This window comes from Phacochoerus africanus, chromosome 1, assembly GCF_016906955.1.
Source record: "Phacochoerus africanus isolate WHEZ1 chromosome 1, ROS_Pafr_v1, whole genome shotgun sequence".
NCBI lineage: Eukaryota > Metazoa > Chordata > Mammalia > Artiodactyla > Suidae > Phacochoerus > Phacochoerus africanus.
The window spans coordinates 138,157,898-138,175,011 of record NC_062544.1 but is presented as its reverse complement, the minus strand read 5'-3'; the positions used below and the strand labels follow the sequence as shown (position 1 = coordinate 138,175,011).

The 17,114-nt window shown below is 35.2% G+C and overlaps 1 protein-coding gene across 6 annotated transcripts in view; it reads right to left on the bottom strand.

Annotated features, from left to right (window-relative positions):
• The window catches only part of CNTN6 (contactin 6), a 292,494-nt gene that overhangs the window by 90,151 nt on the left and 185,229 nt on the right, over positions 1-17,114 (bottom strand). For 3 of the 6 annotated variants that reach the window (XM_047754541.1, XM_047754561.1, XM_047754553.1), the window contains one exon: positions 15,282-15,384. The exons of the other annotated variants lie outside the window; for them this stretch is intronic. In XM_047754541.1, the coding sequence (XP_047610497.1) occupies positions 15,282-15,384 (103 nt within the window). The remainder of the gene's footprint in view (positions 1-15,281; positions 15,385-17,114) is intronic. 6 annotated transcript variants of the gene reach the window in all.

Sequence of the window (17,114 nt, the reverse complement as noted above, 5' to 3'; positions counted from 1 at the left end):
ACAAACACTACATCAATCCAGTGAGAAAGGCCAGCATCGGCAATCATAGATTATTTTGATAGAGCAATCACCTTGATATGATGTGGTGAAAATAGCACTTTACCATTGTGCTATTTGCCCAAGACCCATAAACCTCAGTCTAAAAATGAGGAAAATAGTAGACAAATTCCACTGAAGGGAGCATTCTATAATAAAACTGACCATCACTCCTCAAAGCTGTCTGGGTCATGAAAAACAAGGAAAGTCTGAGATACTGTTACAGCGAAGAAGTGAGCCTATGAAGACAGGAAAACTCAATGTGTTACCTTGAGTTGGGTGGAATCTTGGAATAAAAAAAGGATATCAGGTTAAAAACCAAGAAAATTGGAATGAAGTATGAATTTTAGTTAATTAGAACCTATTCATGTTGGCTCAATGACCGTAACAAATGCACTATCTTAGAGTAACATTTTAATAATAGCGCAAACTGCATGTGGCATTACATGGGGTTTCACTATACTATCTGCTCAGTTTTTCTGCTCTAAAACTGTCATCTATTGATTAAATCTTTTAAATGATGAAATTAAAGAGAAGCAAGAATCTTCTATTTCTCAGAGATACAAAACACCCCTTCAGTAACTGCCTAATTAATATTAGTTCTACGAAAGAAATAGAGTGTCTTCTTCCAGTCTCAATTTAACAAGGGTCAACAAGGGAAAAGATGATCCTTAAAGCTCCCAGAGTGAGTATCCTTGAATCATCCTTTAATGAAAGTTGGTTTTTCATACTAAGTGAAGTTAGACAGTGAAAGACTAACATCATATGATACCACTTATATGTGGAATCGAAAAAAGGATACAAGTAAACTTATTTGAAGAACAGAAGCAGACTTTGAAAACTGGGCTGGGGGTTTGAGGTTGGCATATGCATAGTGTAGTATGTGGAATGACTGGCCAACGGGGACCTGCTGTATAGTACAGGGAACTCTACCCAATATTCTGTGATAATCTATGTGGGAAAATAATCTGAAAGGAGATAGATATATGTATATGTATAATTGAATCACTTTGTGTCCAGCAGAAAATTATCACAACATTGTAAATCAACTATACTTCAATAAAACTTTAAAATTGGGGGAAAAAAAGTTTATAAGGAAAGAGAAAATCCAAGGAAAAATGTTTGATCACATGTTCTTTCACCCATTCTATTTCTAGAAGCCTTAAAACCCTTCAGGGCCTTTACTGTCATCTTTCTTTCCCCAGGACCTAGTTAAGCCTCTGCTGCTTGGGGAAATCCTTCTGAATAAAAGAAGGAATAAAGGCATCAGTCATTGAATGAGGTATTCAATGTATATATTCTAAATAAATATAGGAGCTCAATTTACTAAATGAATGAATAAGGGGATGTCAATAATCCTTATAAAGATGAAATACAGTTCTTTGAAATGGTAAATTCATCACTGTTCTGAGCAAGTCCTTGAGGATTGTGTTAGCATGAAATTTAGTGCGGAGATCTATTCTCTCTCTCCTGTGTATTCCTTTTTACCTTCTCATGCAAAGTAGCACTGATAATTATCATAATTAATACAATTAATAAAATTGTTACAACACTTTGATTACCTATGATAAGCTAGAGACTCTGGTAGGTAAGTAGGGAAGTTTAATTTTCAGTCCTTGCAACAATCTTATTCTCTCTATTGTCCATCTCTCATCTATCTACCTACCTACCTGTGTCTCTGTCTATCCATCAATTTATCTATCTAGTTTTTGCTTTTGTTTTACAGATAAAACTGATGATAGTAGCCCAGCCATTTGACAGGGGAACTAAAAATGTAAATGCTTATCTCTGAATTCAAAGTCTATACTTTTTCAAGAACACAGTGTTGCCTTGAAATATGAGTGAATCCACTGATAAATCTTTCAGTCCTAGAGTGAGCATGTGGGCACATGTGTGTTTGTAGATGGTAATATCTTTTAATCTCTCAAAGACTGGCTTGAAGATTTGTTAGTTATAAGATTTGCATTGAGTTTACCATATTATTTTATCCCAAGCAATATTAAATCATGACAAAACCCAAAGCAGTTAGCAAGAACCTAAAGAGTAGGTTTCAATATACAATGTGGGTCGCTTGGGACAAGATACACTTTGGAAAGTATTCTGCTCTCTATCCATTTAACTCAACAAGGAAAATAAAAACCTAAATTACTTACTAGACTTTCAAATAGGAAATTTTTAGGATATCTCTCTTTAAAAAAAGAAAAAAGAAATTGCTAATAGACTGAAAAATATGAATGCACCTAGTTTGATTTTAAAATATTACTGTTTTCCTTAGTGACCTGAGCAATCATTTTGTGGTATGATCTGCAGTGATGCCCATATGTGTAAGAAGAAAAGCAGACATCAAATAGCTGCTCTGTAATCTGAAAGTTCTGGAAAAGATAAAAACATCTTGGTGAGATTTCAAATTTACCACTTGGCATTAATAGCCAAGCTGGGTTATATTTTCCTTCATAAATTAGAAAAAAAATAAATAATATGTACATATATACATAACTAGAGTCCTTTGTGTGAAGGCTACAGAACACACAGGGCTATTCAACATAGCTCCTAATTTTATTTGTGTTCCAAACACTGACAGCAAATTTACTAAATTAAGATTAAAAAAAAAAAGGAAAAGAAAAGAAAGTATGTTTGGTTGTTTACAAGAGTCATAGAAGAGTTATGAGGAATATCAGTTTAATTTCTTTACTAAGAATAAAGGCCTATAGTTTCTTGAAAGGAGAGACACAGATCTGTCAATCATACTACATTGGCATAGCACCTATCCAAGGAGTCTCTCAGGGTATTTCACAATACAATTAATTTGCAGCTTAGATAATTAAGAGTCTGCCATGTTAAACAAATGAGACAAAGCCGAGAGTTGAAAGCTGTGATAATGTCAGCTCTGAAACTGCAACATATAAAGTGAGTTACATATCCCCAAAATCATAGCAATTAAAGTTCAAGGAGGTATCTCAAGTTTTGTCTTAATTATTCTGTACTCACATTAGCCCAGGACGGTTTGAGATGGTTAGAGTCTACGAGTAAACACTCTAACCAGACATCCATAGACCTAACTGTCTAAACTCTCTAGCCATGTTACTGCAGCAGCCTTCTAGACTAGTTGGTATGTTTTCTGTGCTCTTCCTAATCATCTACCCCAGATTTTTATAAATAGTAGATATTGCCATTATCACATAAAAATCAATGGGTCTGTGCTCTTGCTTGGCCCTGATTGATTTTGGAAATACTTTCTTCTTTTCATTCAAAAATAACTTGTATTTTAAACAGATTTTAAACAATTTAAAAAATTAGACAGAGGAGGCAAGATGGCAGAAGAGTAGGGCCTGCACCTGCCAGTCCTACCTGCTCTCAAGAAGTGCTCCTTTGCCTCAGAGTGAGCTGGATAGGCCTGCCTGCCCTGGGGAAGTGCTCCACTCCTGCAGAGCTAGCCACCCAGCACCACCCTCCCTCAGGAAGAGCTGCACAGCCCAGGAGTACCAGGGCAAGCCCTGCCCAGCCAAGGGAAGTGCACCTCCACTGTGGTATGCATCTGCCAGTATGCCCACACTCAGGAAGTGCTCCTTTGCCTTGGAGTGAGCCAGCTAGCCCCACCTGCCCTTGGGAACCACCCCACTCCAGCAGAGCAAGCTGGCCAGCACTTCCTGCCCTCAGGAAGTGCTCCTTTGCCACAGAGTGACCCTGCTAGCCCTGCCCACCCTCAGGAAGCACCCTCTGCCACAGAGTGACATAGCTAGCCCCACCCACCCTTGGGAAATGCCCCTCTGCCTCAAAGCAGGCAGACCAACACCACTCAACCTCAGGAAGTACTCCGCAGTAGCACCAAGGCAAACCCTGCCCAGCCACAGGGAGATGACCTCCACCATGAAAAAGAAAAACACAAGCAAGATGAAGAAGATCATAAACCATTCCCAGTTAAAGCAACAGGAGAACTCACCTAAAGCAGTCAACAATGAAACAGACCTCTGCAGTCTGACAGACTTGGAGTTCGAGAGGGAGATAATGAAAATACTGAAGGAATTAAGGGAAGATATGAACAGTAATGCATAGTCCTCAGAAAGGAACTAGAAAATATGAGGAGGAGCCAAGAAAAACTAGAAAATTCATTTGCAGATATACAGACTGAGCTAAGGGCCGTAAAAACCAGAATGAATAAAGCAGAGGAACAAATTAGTGATGTGGCAGCTAGAATAATGGAAATCACCCAAACAGGATGGCAGGCAGAAAACCAAATGAAAAAAAACATGAAAGCAATGTAAGAGGCCTATGGGATAATATAAAGCAGACCAATCTACACATAATAGGAGTTCCAAGAGAAGAAAAAGAAAAGGGGATTGAAAATATATTTGAAGTAATTATTGCTGGAAACTTTCCAAATCTAAAGGATACTGATTTCAAGATACAGGAAGCACAGAGGGCCCCCAAAAAGTTGAACCCAAATAGACCCACATCAAGACATATTATAATAAAAATGACGAAAGTTAATGATAAAGAGAGGATCCTAAAGGCAGCAAGAGAAAAGCAAAGTGTCACTTATAAGGGAACCCCCATAAGGCTATCAGGTGATTTCTCTACAGAAACTCTACAGGCCAGGAGGGAATGGCAAGAGATAGTTAAAGCTCTGAAAGGAATAAATTTGCAACCTAGAATATTCTACCCAGCAAGAATATCATTTAAAATAGAAGGGGAAATGAAAAATTTCTCCAACAGACAAAAGCTAAAAGAATAGAGCAATACAAAACCCAATGTAGAGAGTTCCTGTCATGGCGCAGTGGTTAACGAATCCGACTAGGAACCATGAGGTTGTGGGTTCCGTCCCTGCCCTTGCTCAGTGGGTTAACGATCCGGCATTGCCGTGAGCTGTGGTGTAGGTTGCAGACACGGCTCGGATCCTGTGTTGCTGCGGCTCTGGCATAGGCCAGTGGCTACAGCTCTGATTCGACCCCTGGCCTGGGAACCTCCATATGCCGCAGGAGCGGCCCAAGAAATAGCTAAAAAAAAAAAAAAAAAAAAAAAAAAAAAAAAAAATCTAAAAGAAATACTGAAGGGGCTTCTCTAAATTAAAAAAAAAAAAGAGGAAGAACTAGGATGGAGTAAACCACATTGGAAAGCAGTCACTTAAATAAGCCAGCATACAGATCTAATCATGAAGATGTTTAAAATAAAATTTAAAAAAAGATGTCAAAATCATAAAATGTATGCAAGAGAAATAAGAAAATAAACAAGTTCTTTTTTTTCTTTTTTTCTATTTTCTTTTCTTTTTTTAATTATTTTAATTTTATTTAATTTTATTAGGGTAAGTGCTTGAACCTACAGGACTCTCAGGCTAAAACACACAACTATAGGAAGTGGTTAACATACTTAAAAAAAAAGGGCAAGCACAAATCAAAACCAAACATTACATTCACAAAAAATGAAAGGAAAAGTGCTTAAGCAGAAAATAATTGGCGACCATCCAACCAAAAAAAGAAAGGAAGAATGGAAAATCATAGAATCAACTGGAAAACAAAGTTGAAAATAGCATTAAATGCATATTTATCAATAATTACCTTAAATATCTATGGACTGAATGCTCCAATCAAAAGACACAGAGTGGCAGATTGGATAAAAAAGCAAAAACCTTCAATGTGCTCTGCAAGAAACTCACCTTAGAGGAAAGGACACATATAGATTTAAAGTGATGAGGTGGGAAAAGATATTTCATGCCAATGAACAAGACAGGAAAGCAGGATTTGCAACACTCATATCAGACAAAATAGACTTTAAAATTAAGGCCATAAAGAAAGTCAAAGAAGGACACTATTTAATGGTAAAAGGATCCATTCAAGAATCATCAATATACATGCCCCTAATATAGGAGCACCCAGATATATACAACAAATATTAACAGACTTAAAAGGAGAAATTGATGGGAATACAATCATAGTAGGAGACTTGAACATAGCAATCACATCAATGGACAGGTCCTCTACACAGAAAACCAATAAAGCAACAGACATCCTAAAGGAAACTATAGAAAAGTTAGACTTAATTGACATTTTCAGGACATTATATCCAAAAAAAATCAGAATACACATTCTTCTCAAGTGCCCATAGGACATTCTCAAGAATTGATCACATACTGGGGCACAAAGCAAACCTCAATGAATTTAAGAGTATGGAAATTATCTCAAGTATCTTCTCTGACCACAATGGCATGAAACTAGAAATCAACCACAGGAAAAGTAATGAGAAAAAAACCTATTACATGGAGACTACACAACATGCTATTAAAAAACCAATGGGTCAATGAGAAAATCAAGGAAGAAATTAAAAAATACCTAGAAACAAGTGATAATGAAGACACATCCACTCAAAATCTATGGGATGATGCAAAAGCAGTGCTCAGAGGGAGGTTCATAGCAATACTGGCCTTCCTCAAAAAAGAAGAAATATCTCAAATTGAGAATTTAACTCCCCACCTAAATGAATTAGAAAAAGAACAAAAAAAAACCTAAAGTCAGTAGAAGGAAGGAAATCATAAAGATCAAAGAGGGAATCAATAAAATAGAGATTCAAAAAACAGTAGAAAAAATTAATAAAACCAAGAGCTGGTTCTTTGAAAAGGTAAACAAAATTGACAAACCTCTGGCTAGACTCCCTAAGAAGAGGAAAGAAAGAACCCAAATAAATTAAATAAGAAATGAAAAAGAAGTCACAACAGATACTGCAGAAATACAAAAAACCATGAGAGAATACTATGAACAATTATATGCCATCAAATTTGACAATATGGAAGAAATGGACAAATTTCTAGAGACTTACAACCTGCCAAAACTGAATCAAGAAGAAATAGACCAACTGAACAGACCAATCACTGTAAATGAAATTGAATACGTCATAAAAACACTCCCTACAAATAAAAGTCCAGGACCAGATGGCTTCACAGGTGAATTCTGCCAAACATATAAAAAGGAACTTATCCCCATTCTCCTTAAACTTTTTCAAAAGGTTGAAGAAGAAGGAACACTCCCAAAGACATTGTATGATGCCCACATCAACCTAATTCCAAAACCAAAGATACCACCAAAAAAGAAAACTATAGGCCAATATCTTTGATGAATATAGATGCAAAAATTCTCCACAAAATTTTAGCTAATTGAATTCAACAACATATCAAAAAGACTGTACGCCATGACCAGGTAGGGTTCATCCCAGGTTCACAAGGATGGTTCAACATACGCAAATCAATCAATGTCACACAACACATTAACAAAAGAAAAGTCAGAAACCACATGATCATCTCCATAGATGCAGAGAAAACATTTGACAAAGTCCAACATCGATTCATGACAAAAACTCTCACCAAAGTGGGTATAGAGGGAACATACCTTAACATAATCAAAGCCATTGATGACAAACCCAACAGCAAATATAATACTCAATGGAGAAAAATTGAAAGCCTTCCCACTAAAATCTGGAACAAGACAAGGATGCCCACTCTCACCACTGCTATTCAACATAGTATTGGAAGTCCTAGCCACAGCAATCAGACAAACAAAAGAAATAAAAGGCATCCAAATAAGAAGAGAAGAAATAAAACTGTCACTGTATGCAGGGGACATGATACTATACATTGAAAATCCTAAGGACTCAACCCAAAAACTACTTGCACTGATCAACAAATTCAGCAAAGTAGCAAGATATGATTAACATTCAGATATCAGTTGCATTTCTGTATACTAACAATGAAATATTAGAAAAGGAATACAAAAATATAATACTTTTTAAACTGCACCCTAAAAAATCCAATACCTGGGAATACACCTGACCAAGAAGGTAAAGGACTTATATCCCAAGAACTATAAAATATTAATCAAGGAAATTAAAGAAGATATAAAGAAGAGGAAAGATATTCCATGCTCCTGGGTTGCAAAAATTAATATTGTCAAAATGGCTATACTACCCAAAGCAATCTACAGATTCAATGTGATCTCTATCAAATTACCCATGACATTTTTCACATAACTAGAACACACAATCCAAAAATGTATATGGAACCACAAAAGACCCAGAATTGCCAAAGCAATCCTGAGGAAAAAAAAAACCAAGCAGGGGGCATAACTCTTCCAGACTTCAAGCAATATTACAAAGCCATAGTCATCAAGAGAGTGTGGTACTAGTACCAAAACAGAGAGACAGACCAATGGAACAGAAGAGACCCCAGAAATAAACCCAGACACCTATGGTCAATTAATCTTTGACAAAGGAGGCAAGAACATAAAATGGGGAAAAGACAGTCTTTTCAGCAAGTATTGCTGGGAAACCTGCATAGTTGCATGCAAATTGATGAAACTAGAACACACCCTCACACCATGCACAAAAATAAACTCAAAATGGCTGAAAGACTTAAATATATGATAAGATACCATCAAACTCCTGGAAGAGAACATAGGCAAAACATTCTCTGACATCTACCTTATGAATATTTTCTCAGGTCAGTCTCCCATAACAATAGAAATAAGAGCAAAAATAAACCCATGGGACCTAATAAAACTGAGAAGCTTTTGCACAGCAGAAGAAAACAAAAAGACAACATACAGAATGGGAGAGGAGTTCCCATCATGCCTCGGTGGTTAGCTGATGTGGCTAGGAACCACGGGGTTGCGGGTTCGATCTCTGGCCTCCCTCAGTGGGTTAAGGATCTGGCATCGCCCTGAGCTGTGGTGTAGGCTGCAGACACAGCTTGGATCCCATGTTGCTGTGGCTCTGGCATGGGCTGGTGGCTACAACTCCAATTTGACCCCTAGCCTGGGAACCTCCATATGCCACGGGAGCAGCTCGAGAAATGGCAAAAAGACAAAAAAGAAAAAAAAAAAAAAGAATGGGAGAAAATAGTTTCAAATGATGCAACTGACAAGGGCTTAATCTCTACAATATACAAGCAATTTCTACAACTCAACAGCAACAAAGCTGACAACCCAAGTGTAAAAATGGGCAAAAGACCTGAATAGACATCTTTCCAAGGAAGATATACAGATGGCCAACAAGCACATGAAAAAATGCTCAACATCCCTGATTATTAGAGAAATCCAAATCAAAACTACCATGAGATACTACCTCACACCAGTCAGAATGGCCATCATTAAGAAGTCCACAAATAACAAATGCTGGAGGGGATGTGGAGAAAAGGAAACCCTCCTGCACTGTTGGTGGGAATGTAAGCTGATACAACCTCTATGGAGAACAGTATGGAGGTACGTTAGAAATCTATACATAGAACTCCCACATGATCCAGCAATCCCACTCTTGGGCATATATCTGGACCAAATTCTCCTTAAAAAAGATACATGTACCCGCATGTTCATTGTAGCACTATTCACAATAGTTAAGACATGGATACAACCCAAATGTCCATCAACAGACAATTGGATTATGAAGTATGGTATATATACACAATGGAATTCTACTCAGCCATAAAAAAGAACAAAATAATGCCATTTGCAGCAACATGGATGGAACTAGAGACTCTCATCCTGAGTGAAGTAAGTCAGAAAGAGAAAGAGAAATACCATATGATATCGCTTATACCTGGAATCTAATATATGGCATAAATGAACCTTTCCACAGAAAAGAAAATCATGGTCTTGGAGAATAGACTTGTGGTTGCCAAAGCTGGAGGGGGAGGGAGTGGGATGGATTGGGAGCTTGGGGTTAATGGATTCAAACTATTGCTCTTGGAATGGATTTACAATGAGATACTTCTGTGTAGCACTGAGAACTATTTCTAGATACTTACAATGCAGCACATCAATGGGAGAAAAAATTATATATACATGTATGTGTAACTGGGGCCCCATGCTGTACAGTGGGGGGAAAAATGTGTTTGGGGAATTAACAATAAAAAATAAATTGAAAAATTAAAAAAACAAATTAATATGTGAAATGAACTTCTTTTTGTTGAAATATTGATAATTACAGAGACTCTAAGTGGAAAATATATCCATAATTTAATTCCCCAAATATCATTTTTTTTACCATTTTGCTGAAATTTTTCAAAACATTCATTTATGTAATTTTTGGCCACCCTACAGTATATAGGGTTCCTTGTCCAGGGATTGAAACTGAACCACAGACCACTGTTACAGCCTACTCTGCAGCTGTGGTGACAGTAGATCCTTAACCCACTGTTCCAGGCCACGGGTAGAACCTACATCCCAGTGCTCCAGAGATACCACCCTCCTGTTGCCCTTAGCAGGACTTTTTAAAACTTTTTTTTTTGTCTTTTTACTATTTCTTTGGGCCGCTCCCGCCGCATATGGAGGTTCCCAGGCTAGGGGTCGAATCAGAGCTGTAGCCGCCAGCCTACACCAGAGCCACAGCAACACTGGATCCGAGCCGCATCTGCAACCTACACCACAGCTCAGGCAACGCCGAATCTTTAACCCACTAAACAAGGGCAGGGACCGAACCCGCAACCTCATGGTTCCTAGTTGGATTCGTTAACCACTGTGCCACGACGGGAACTCCTAAAACTTTTTTAAAGAGAACACTTACAGAATTGAGGGCTAACTGCATCTGCATATGGAGAATTAATTCATATATTAAAGAGATGAGACTACAAAAAGAAAATGCTCTAGAGATCTATATAGGAGTATCACAAGAGGTAGGCAAATAACAATTTTCAGAGTTCAAGGCTGGAAGATGGTAGAATTCCAGCAAGGTAGAGGGGAGATTTAGCAAACATTTGGAGCATAATAAAGGGATGCATTTTAGTATTAAACTAGCCTTATTACTAACATCTACTCTCCATCCATTCTAAGGAAGCTTAATAATAAGCCACAGAAAGATCAGGCATATTCACAGTAACTTAACTCCCATCAATAAAATCCAATACTTGATATAGATATACCACTATCCAACATTCAATAACATATCATTTACTATGTCTCTAATTCAATCCAAAATTATTGGATAACCTAAGAAGCATAAAAAAATTGGAAACACTATTAGGACAAAAAGCAGTCAACAGAAACAGATCCATAAATTATAGAGATGATAGAATTAGCAAACAAGGACTTTTCTACCATTATTAGGGCTCCTGTATAATAACAAGGGATTACAGGTAAAAGAATTAATTAAGGAAGAGTCTATAATAGAAAAGCCTAAAAAAATAGGGAAAACAAAAACAAAAGCTGTAGAGGAAGTTTTAGCCTCTAATACCACAGCTGTAACAAACAGTAAACACAGCCTAATTCCTTGCCAGATAAACATAAAAGTTTATACCAAAATCTAGTGTAAAATTAATTACTTTCACCTGTTATATCACATTTAGGTTTTGAAAATGACAAAAAATTTAAAGGGCCCATTAAAAAGTACAGCCATCATGGACAGAGCAAGCATTAGAACTAGACTACATATGGAAAATATTTTAAAACTATCAGAGTGGGCGTTTATAATTACCAAGCTTAATATGCTAAGACTCTAATGGAAAAAGCAGACAACATTCAGGAATAGATGATTAATGTCATAGAAAAAAGAAATTCTAAGAAAGGATCAGAAGTAAATGGTAGATGTAAAAATGCTGTAATACATATGAAAATGACTTTGATAGGCTTGTCACTGAAATGCACATGACTGAGGAAAGAGTAAGTGAAGTAGAAGAAAGATCTATAGGAACTTCCCAAACTAAAATATGAAGAAAAATTAAAAAGGAATGGAAAACAAACAAAACCACAGCAAACAAAACAAAACAAAACAAAACAAAACAAAACAGAATATCCCAGAACTGGAGGCAATTATACATTGTATACCAGGAATATCAGAAGAAGAACAAAAAGAGAAATTAACAGAAGAAATTTTAAGTAGTAATGACTGAAAATTTTCCAAATTAATGACAGCTACCAAATTGTAGCCCCAGGAAGCTCAGAGAATAAGCAAGATAAAAACCAAAATAATCTACATATGCAAGAGAAGAAATATTCTCAGGGATAAAGGGAATTATTTCCTAAATATTTAGGAAATATTTCCACAAATATTTAATGAAAAGCAATCAGTATTTGGGGACCTGTTTTAGGTCCTAAAATGAAAAATTAAATAAAAACAATATCTGGCATTGACTTTATTATTATTATTATTATTTGCTTTTTTAGGACCGCATCCACAGCACATGGAGGTTTCCAGGCTAGGGGTCAAATCAAAGCTGTAGCTGCCAGCCCACACCACAGCCATAGCAACTTGGAATCCCAGCTGCGTCTGCAACCTATACCACAGATCAAGGCAACACAGGATCCCTGACCCACTGAGCAAGGCAAGGAATCAAACCCGCATCCTCAAGGATACTAGTTGGATTTGTGTCCACTGAGTCATGCCAGGAACTCCTGTTTTTTTCTTTTTTCATTGGCTCTTTCCTGTTCACCTATTTACCTACTGATTTTTTTCCTCTCTCCCTCCCTTCTTTCCCTTATTTACCAAAATATACAAACCTTAGTTTAGTGAATGCATAGTTTAGAGCATAAATATTAGTCAGTAGTGGGTTAGCAAAAGTGCTTAGGAATAGTGTTAATTAATAAAAAAAATTTATTTCATTCCTCACTGAATTGATCAGCTTTTTTCAGTTTTGTGTTTCTGAAACTTTTTACAGAGACATGCAGGGCACCTCAGAAAGTGAACAAGGAGATTTAAACAGATTGTACAAAGCAGTCCCCACATTTGGAAAGAAAAAAAAAATGCCGTACAACAATATTTTTAGGAAGGGATGTCAGAGAACATGATTTATAACTATCACTCAATATTTTGTAAAATGCTTGGCAATAAACCTTCAAATGGAGATTTATAATTTAAAAAGCAATAAGTTTGATTTTGTTAATTTTCTAGAAAATGCTTTTTTATGTTTGTTAATGTTGCCAAATTAGAAAAGTCAGTACAGTTTTTGGTGAATGTCAAATTTTATAATAAATTAAAAAGCTTCTTCAATATGTTTGCAATGTTTCAATCAAATACGACCTGTTTTCTGAAAACTATTGGTGAGCACATATGAAACGTTTATTGTTAATAGCTCACATTTGTAAAATATTGTCCAAAACGTACAAAGCATTTTCATGTACATTCATATCATATGGAAAAATGAAAACTATCTATAGATCAATTACACAAAATATATGCTTCTTATATACGGCATTTTAACACTATTACTTTGACCCTGTAGGATGCTTTGGGCTTTCCATTTTAACCCCTAGGAATTTCAGTTCCATATTAATGACTTTAATTTACACAATATTTCATTTAATAAATTTTTTCAAATAAAATATTATGGATAGATTATATTAAATTGATTATATCCTTGACAATATTCTATGAAGTGCAATTAAGTAATTATCATATTTTCCCATTTTTCTTAATTTTATTTCATGTGCAATAGTTATTTTCTGTATAAATGTAACAGTGAACATATACTTTATAACATTTAGGGGTTTTTTTGGTACAAATATACATGAGAATTGCTATGTTTTTACATGTATTTATACTCTCTAGTCCTCAAAACAAACACAGGAGGCAGGTATCATAATAACCTCATTTGGATGAGAATATGGAAAGTCATAGAAGAAACATGTGTGCTATTGGTCAGACAGTTCTTGAGAAAATTGGGAATTGAATCTGCCTCCTCTGCCTTTAAGAGCAGTTATCTTAACCATTTATTTAAATGATTCTAAGTTTGGAACTTAAAATCAGGCAGGGCTAATTCTGAATGGCCCTCTTCTTACTAAATTAAATGTTTGTCAGCAAAATACAATGTGAAAGATAGTATCTGAAAAGAATATTCAGAGTTTATTCTAATATGGAGTCCTGTAATTTAAATAAATACTCTTACTTCCTGATGCCAAATATGATAGAATAAACTATGAATATTTTTTTCAGATACTATCTTTCATTGGTTTTCTTTTTAAATAAATCAGCTAATTCCAAAAGCATGTCACTGACAAACATCTAATTTCTTTGTATACTTTAATTTTTGAGAAAGCTTTTAAATGGTGAAAGTTCATCATATTTTAAAAGGCAGGCAAAAAACTTACATTTGTCATTTTCTTAAAAATAATTTAATAAACCAATAATTATCTATTGGACAAGTACTATGGGTCAGTTATTGTTTAAAAATAAAATATGATCTCAATATATGAAAAATGGGTAACCTGAGAAATTTAATTTAAAGGTCTATATGATTTCACATACAGAAAGGAGCCTAAAAGATTTAGTAACCAGCATTATTTGGATTGTTTAGTATTTTTACTTACTAACAAGATGGAGAGTTTTAAGGATATTATCCATAGTTTTGAACGTAAATCAGTTTCTAAATGATACCCACATTCAGAATAGATTCTGGATTTATAGGCAAGCACTCGATGATGGTAGTGAAAATCAAGTCTCTTGTCTATTAGACAAGAAGAAATCATTATTACCTGGGAACTTGCTAGAAATGGAGGAAACAGACATCACCCCAGATCTATAGAATCACAATTGAATAATGCCCAAGGTAATTCATATGTATATCAATATTTAAAAATGGCAAACCTGGTCTAATTATCAATCTATTTTTTTATGGTTAATGGTGTTTAGAGGCCTAAAAATGAAATTTTAATATTGCCAAAAAGCAAAGAGATATTCTGAGTATTCTATGCAGAAAATGCAAATATTTGGCCAGCTTCAAAGCTTTCCAAACCTATTGCTGATAAATACTTATTGGAGTAAAATAAAATACCTCGCCTACCAGGTCAGATTTGGCTCAATTCTAATTATCTGCTATGAACAATGGCCTTTAATTAGCCTTATTTTTGAAACTTGCAATGCAGGTTTTTCATTTACAAGAAGCACTGATTAATTAAGCAAGGAGTCACCCCAGGCAATATATTTATGGATGTAGGATGAGATGGAGTAAAGGAATATGTCAAAAGTTTAGTGGCCTGCTCACTATCTTATATAAGCTCTTTTATTCCTTGGCAATGTGCTGTCTCCATGAGATTCATAATGCTGAATAAATATCAGCAAATTTAGGGGGGAATTGCTGCCCCAATCATTTTCAGAGTACTAAGTATGTTTGTTTAAAGTCCAATCAGAAAGTTCCACTTTTGCCCAGCATATGAAAACTGCTTGCTAATTTCCCTTAAAGCAACGTTTGAATACCAAAATGTTTGTTTTAATTAAAACAACCAGGAGGGAAAAAAAGCAGAACAAACAAACTACAAAAAAAAAAAAAAAAACAACCTTACTTTCCAAGGGCAAAGCATTCCAGTTTTACAGATGAATCCTTTGCAGCTTGTATAGTTTCAGGAAAACGTACTTCAATCTTTGGTTCATATTCCCCCATGACACCTGTTAAATACCAAAAAGAGCTAGCAGCATTTCTAGAGAATATAAGGCTTCTATGTAGTAAATGCTTTATATACCAAAATCTGATTATTCTGTCCTTCAATTAACATTACTTTTCTATACTTTAATGAGTGACAGGGAAGTAAGGAAACTTCATGATGCTAACTAAGGTGTTACTACATTACTCTGTCCCCTCAAAAAGAGGTGCTTAAGAAACATCAAACAGAATAGAGGCATTCAGAATTTCCTGATGTTCTGCAACAGCATCTTATGAAGAATTAGTGTTTCCCATTAAGAACCATATATACCAGATTTTAAAATGCTTCTGAGTTATCAAGCAAGTTATCTTCTCTAGAGATTTCTTAGATCTATTTCTCTTTCATAGAACTTCTGGGCCAGATCTATTTTGGAATAAGGAAGTTTTCAGCTAGCATTGTAGAGGAGGTCTGATGAAGAACTTCTTAATCCACAATATCAGTACTTTTGCAAAAAACCTATGAAGCAACTATTTGGCATAAATAAAGACAGTTATTCTTATGTCAGTCCATTAGGGTTTTACTCTAAATGAGTTTGTGTACATTTATAAAAATATTTCTGTTTTTATAATTTTAAAAATTTCAAAAGGAATTATGCATATAGATAAGAATAAAGCAATACTCTAAGGTATTTTAAATATGCTATCTCCAGAGAAATTGGAACAAGTATGCCATCCTATTAACTTAATTAATTTAATCAACCATCAATTGAGATTCTTCAAAAATTTTTATTTTTTTAAAACTTAAATAGCAAACACCAGAAGAATATATTCCTAAAGTACATGATTTATTGGTGGCCACTACAATTGCACAAAAGATGAAACTTTTAAAATATATATAAAATAAGAATATCTCGTTTTTAAGACCTTCATCATTCCAAACATTCAAAGAGGCTGTGGTTGAGCATGTAGAGAGTACTATTTCATTCAAATAAATTGGTAAATGTTGTGTTTTCTATTTCTTTGGAATCTGATATTTCTTGAGTATCTACTTTTAGAAGAGATTTGTCTTTTTAATTATGTATGATGCTTATGGTCTCTTTTTACCATTAATGTGTTGAAAAGAATGGAGGAGAGGAAAGAATGAAGAAATTAAGAAGAGATGGTGCAGAAACTAAAAGTAGATAGGAAAAAAGGAAAATATGGTGGAGTTTCTATGCATATTATTGACTTATGATCTCCTCCAGTCATGAGCAGAGTACTCACTAAAGGGGAGCAGTAAGACTTAGAAGTAAATCTAATAGTTGCTGAGCTCTGAATTAAGACTATGCAAATATATTTGAATGGTTAGTGATTATAAAACTGTCATAATTCCCTGTATAGAGCTATTTACTCAAATTCTATTAGCTATCATTAGCATTATATTCCTGCTTTTCTTAAACTCCTTAGAGAGGAGAAAAACTATGAAGTTTTACATTTCAAGTCCAGAATCTTATCATAAAATGCAGTAGCAGGTTTTCCATCCTTACATTTCCCACTGTGAATATTTAATTAAAGAATCAACTAGAGGATTTTTCTACTTCATTGACTTCCTTAGGTTTTCTAGCTCTCTAAATTTGGTACCAGCTATGACTTGACTAAACTACAGAATTCATCAGAGACCAATCTGAATTATGTCCCTTGGAGGAATATAATTAGTATGAATCTTGTTTTTCATTTTTCTTTGGAATGTTCAAAATTAATGTTAACTGGATTTTCT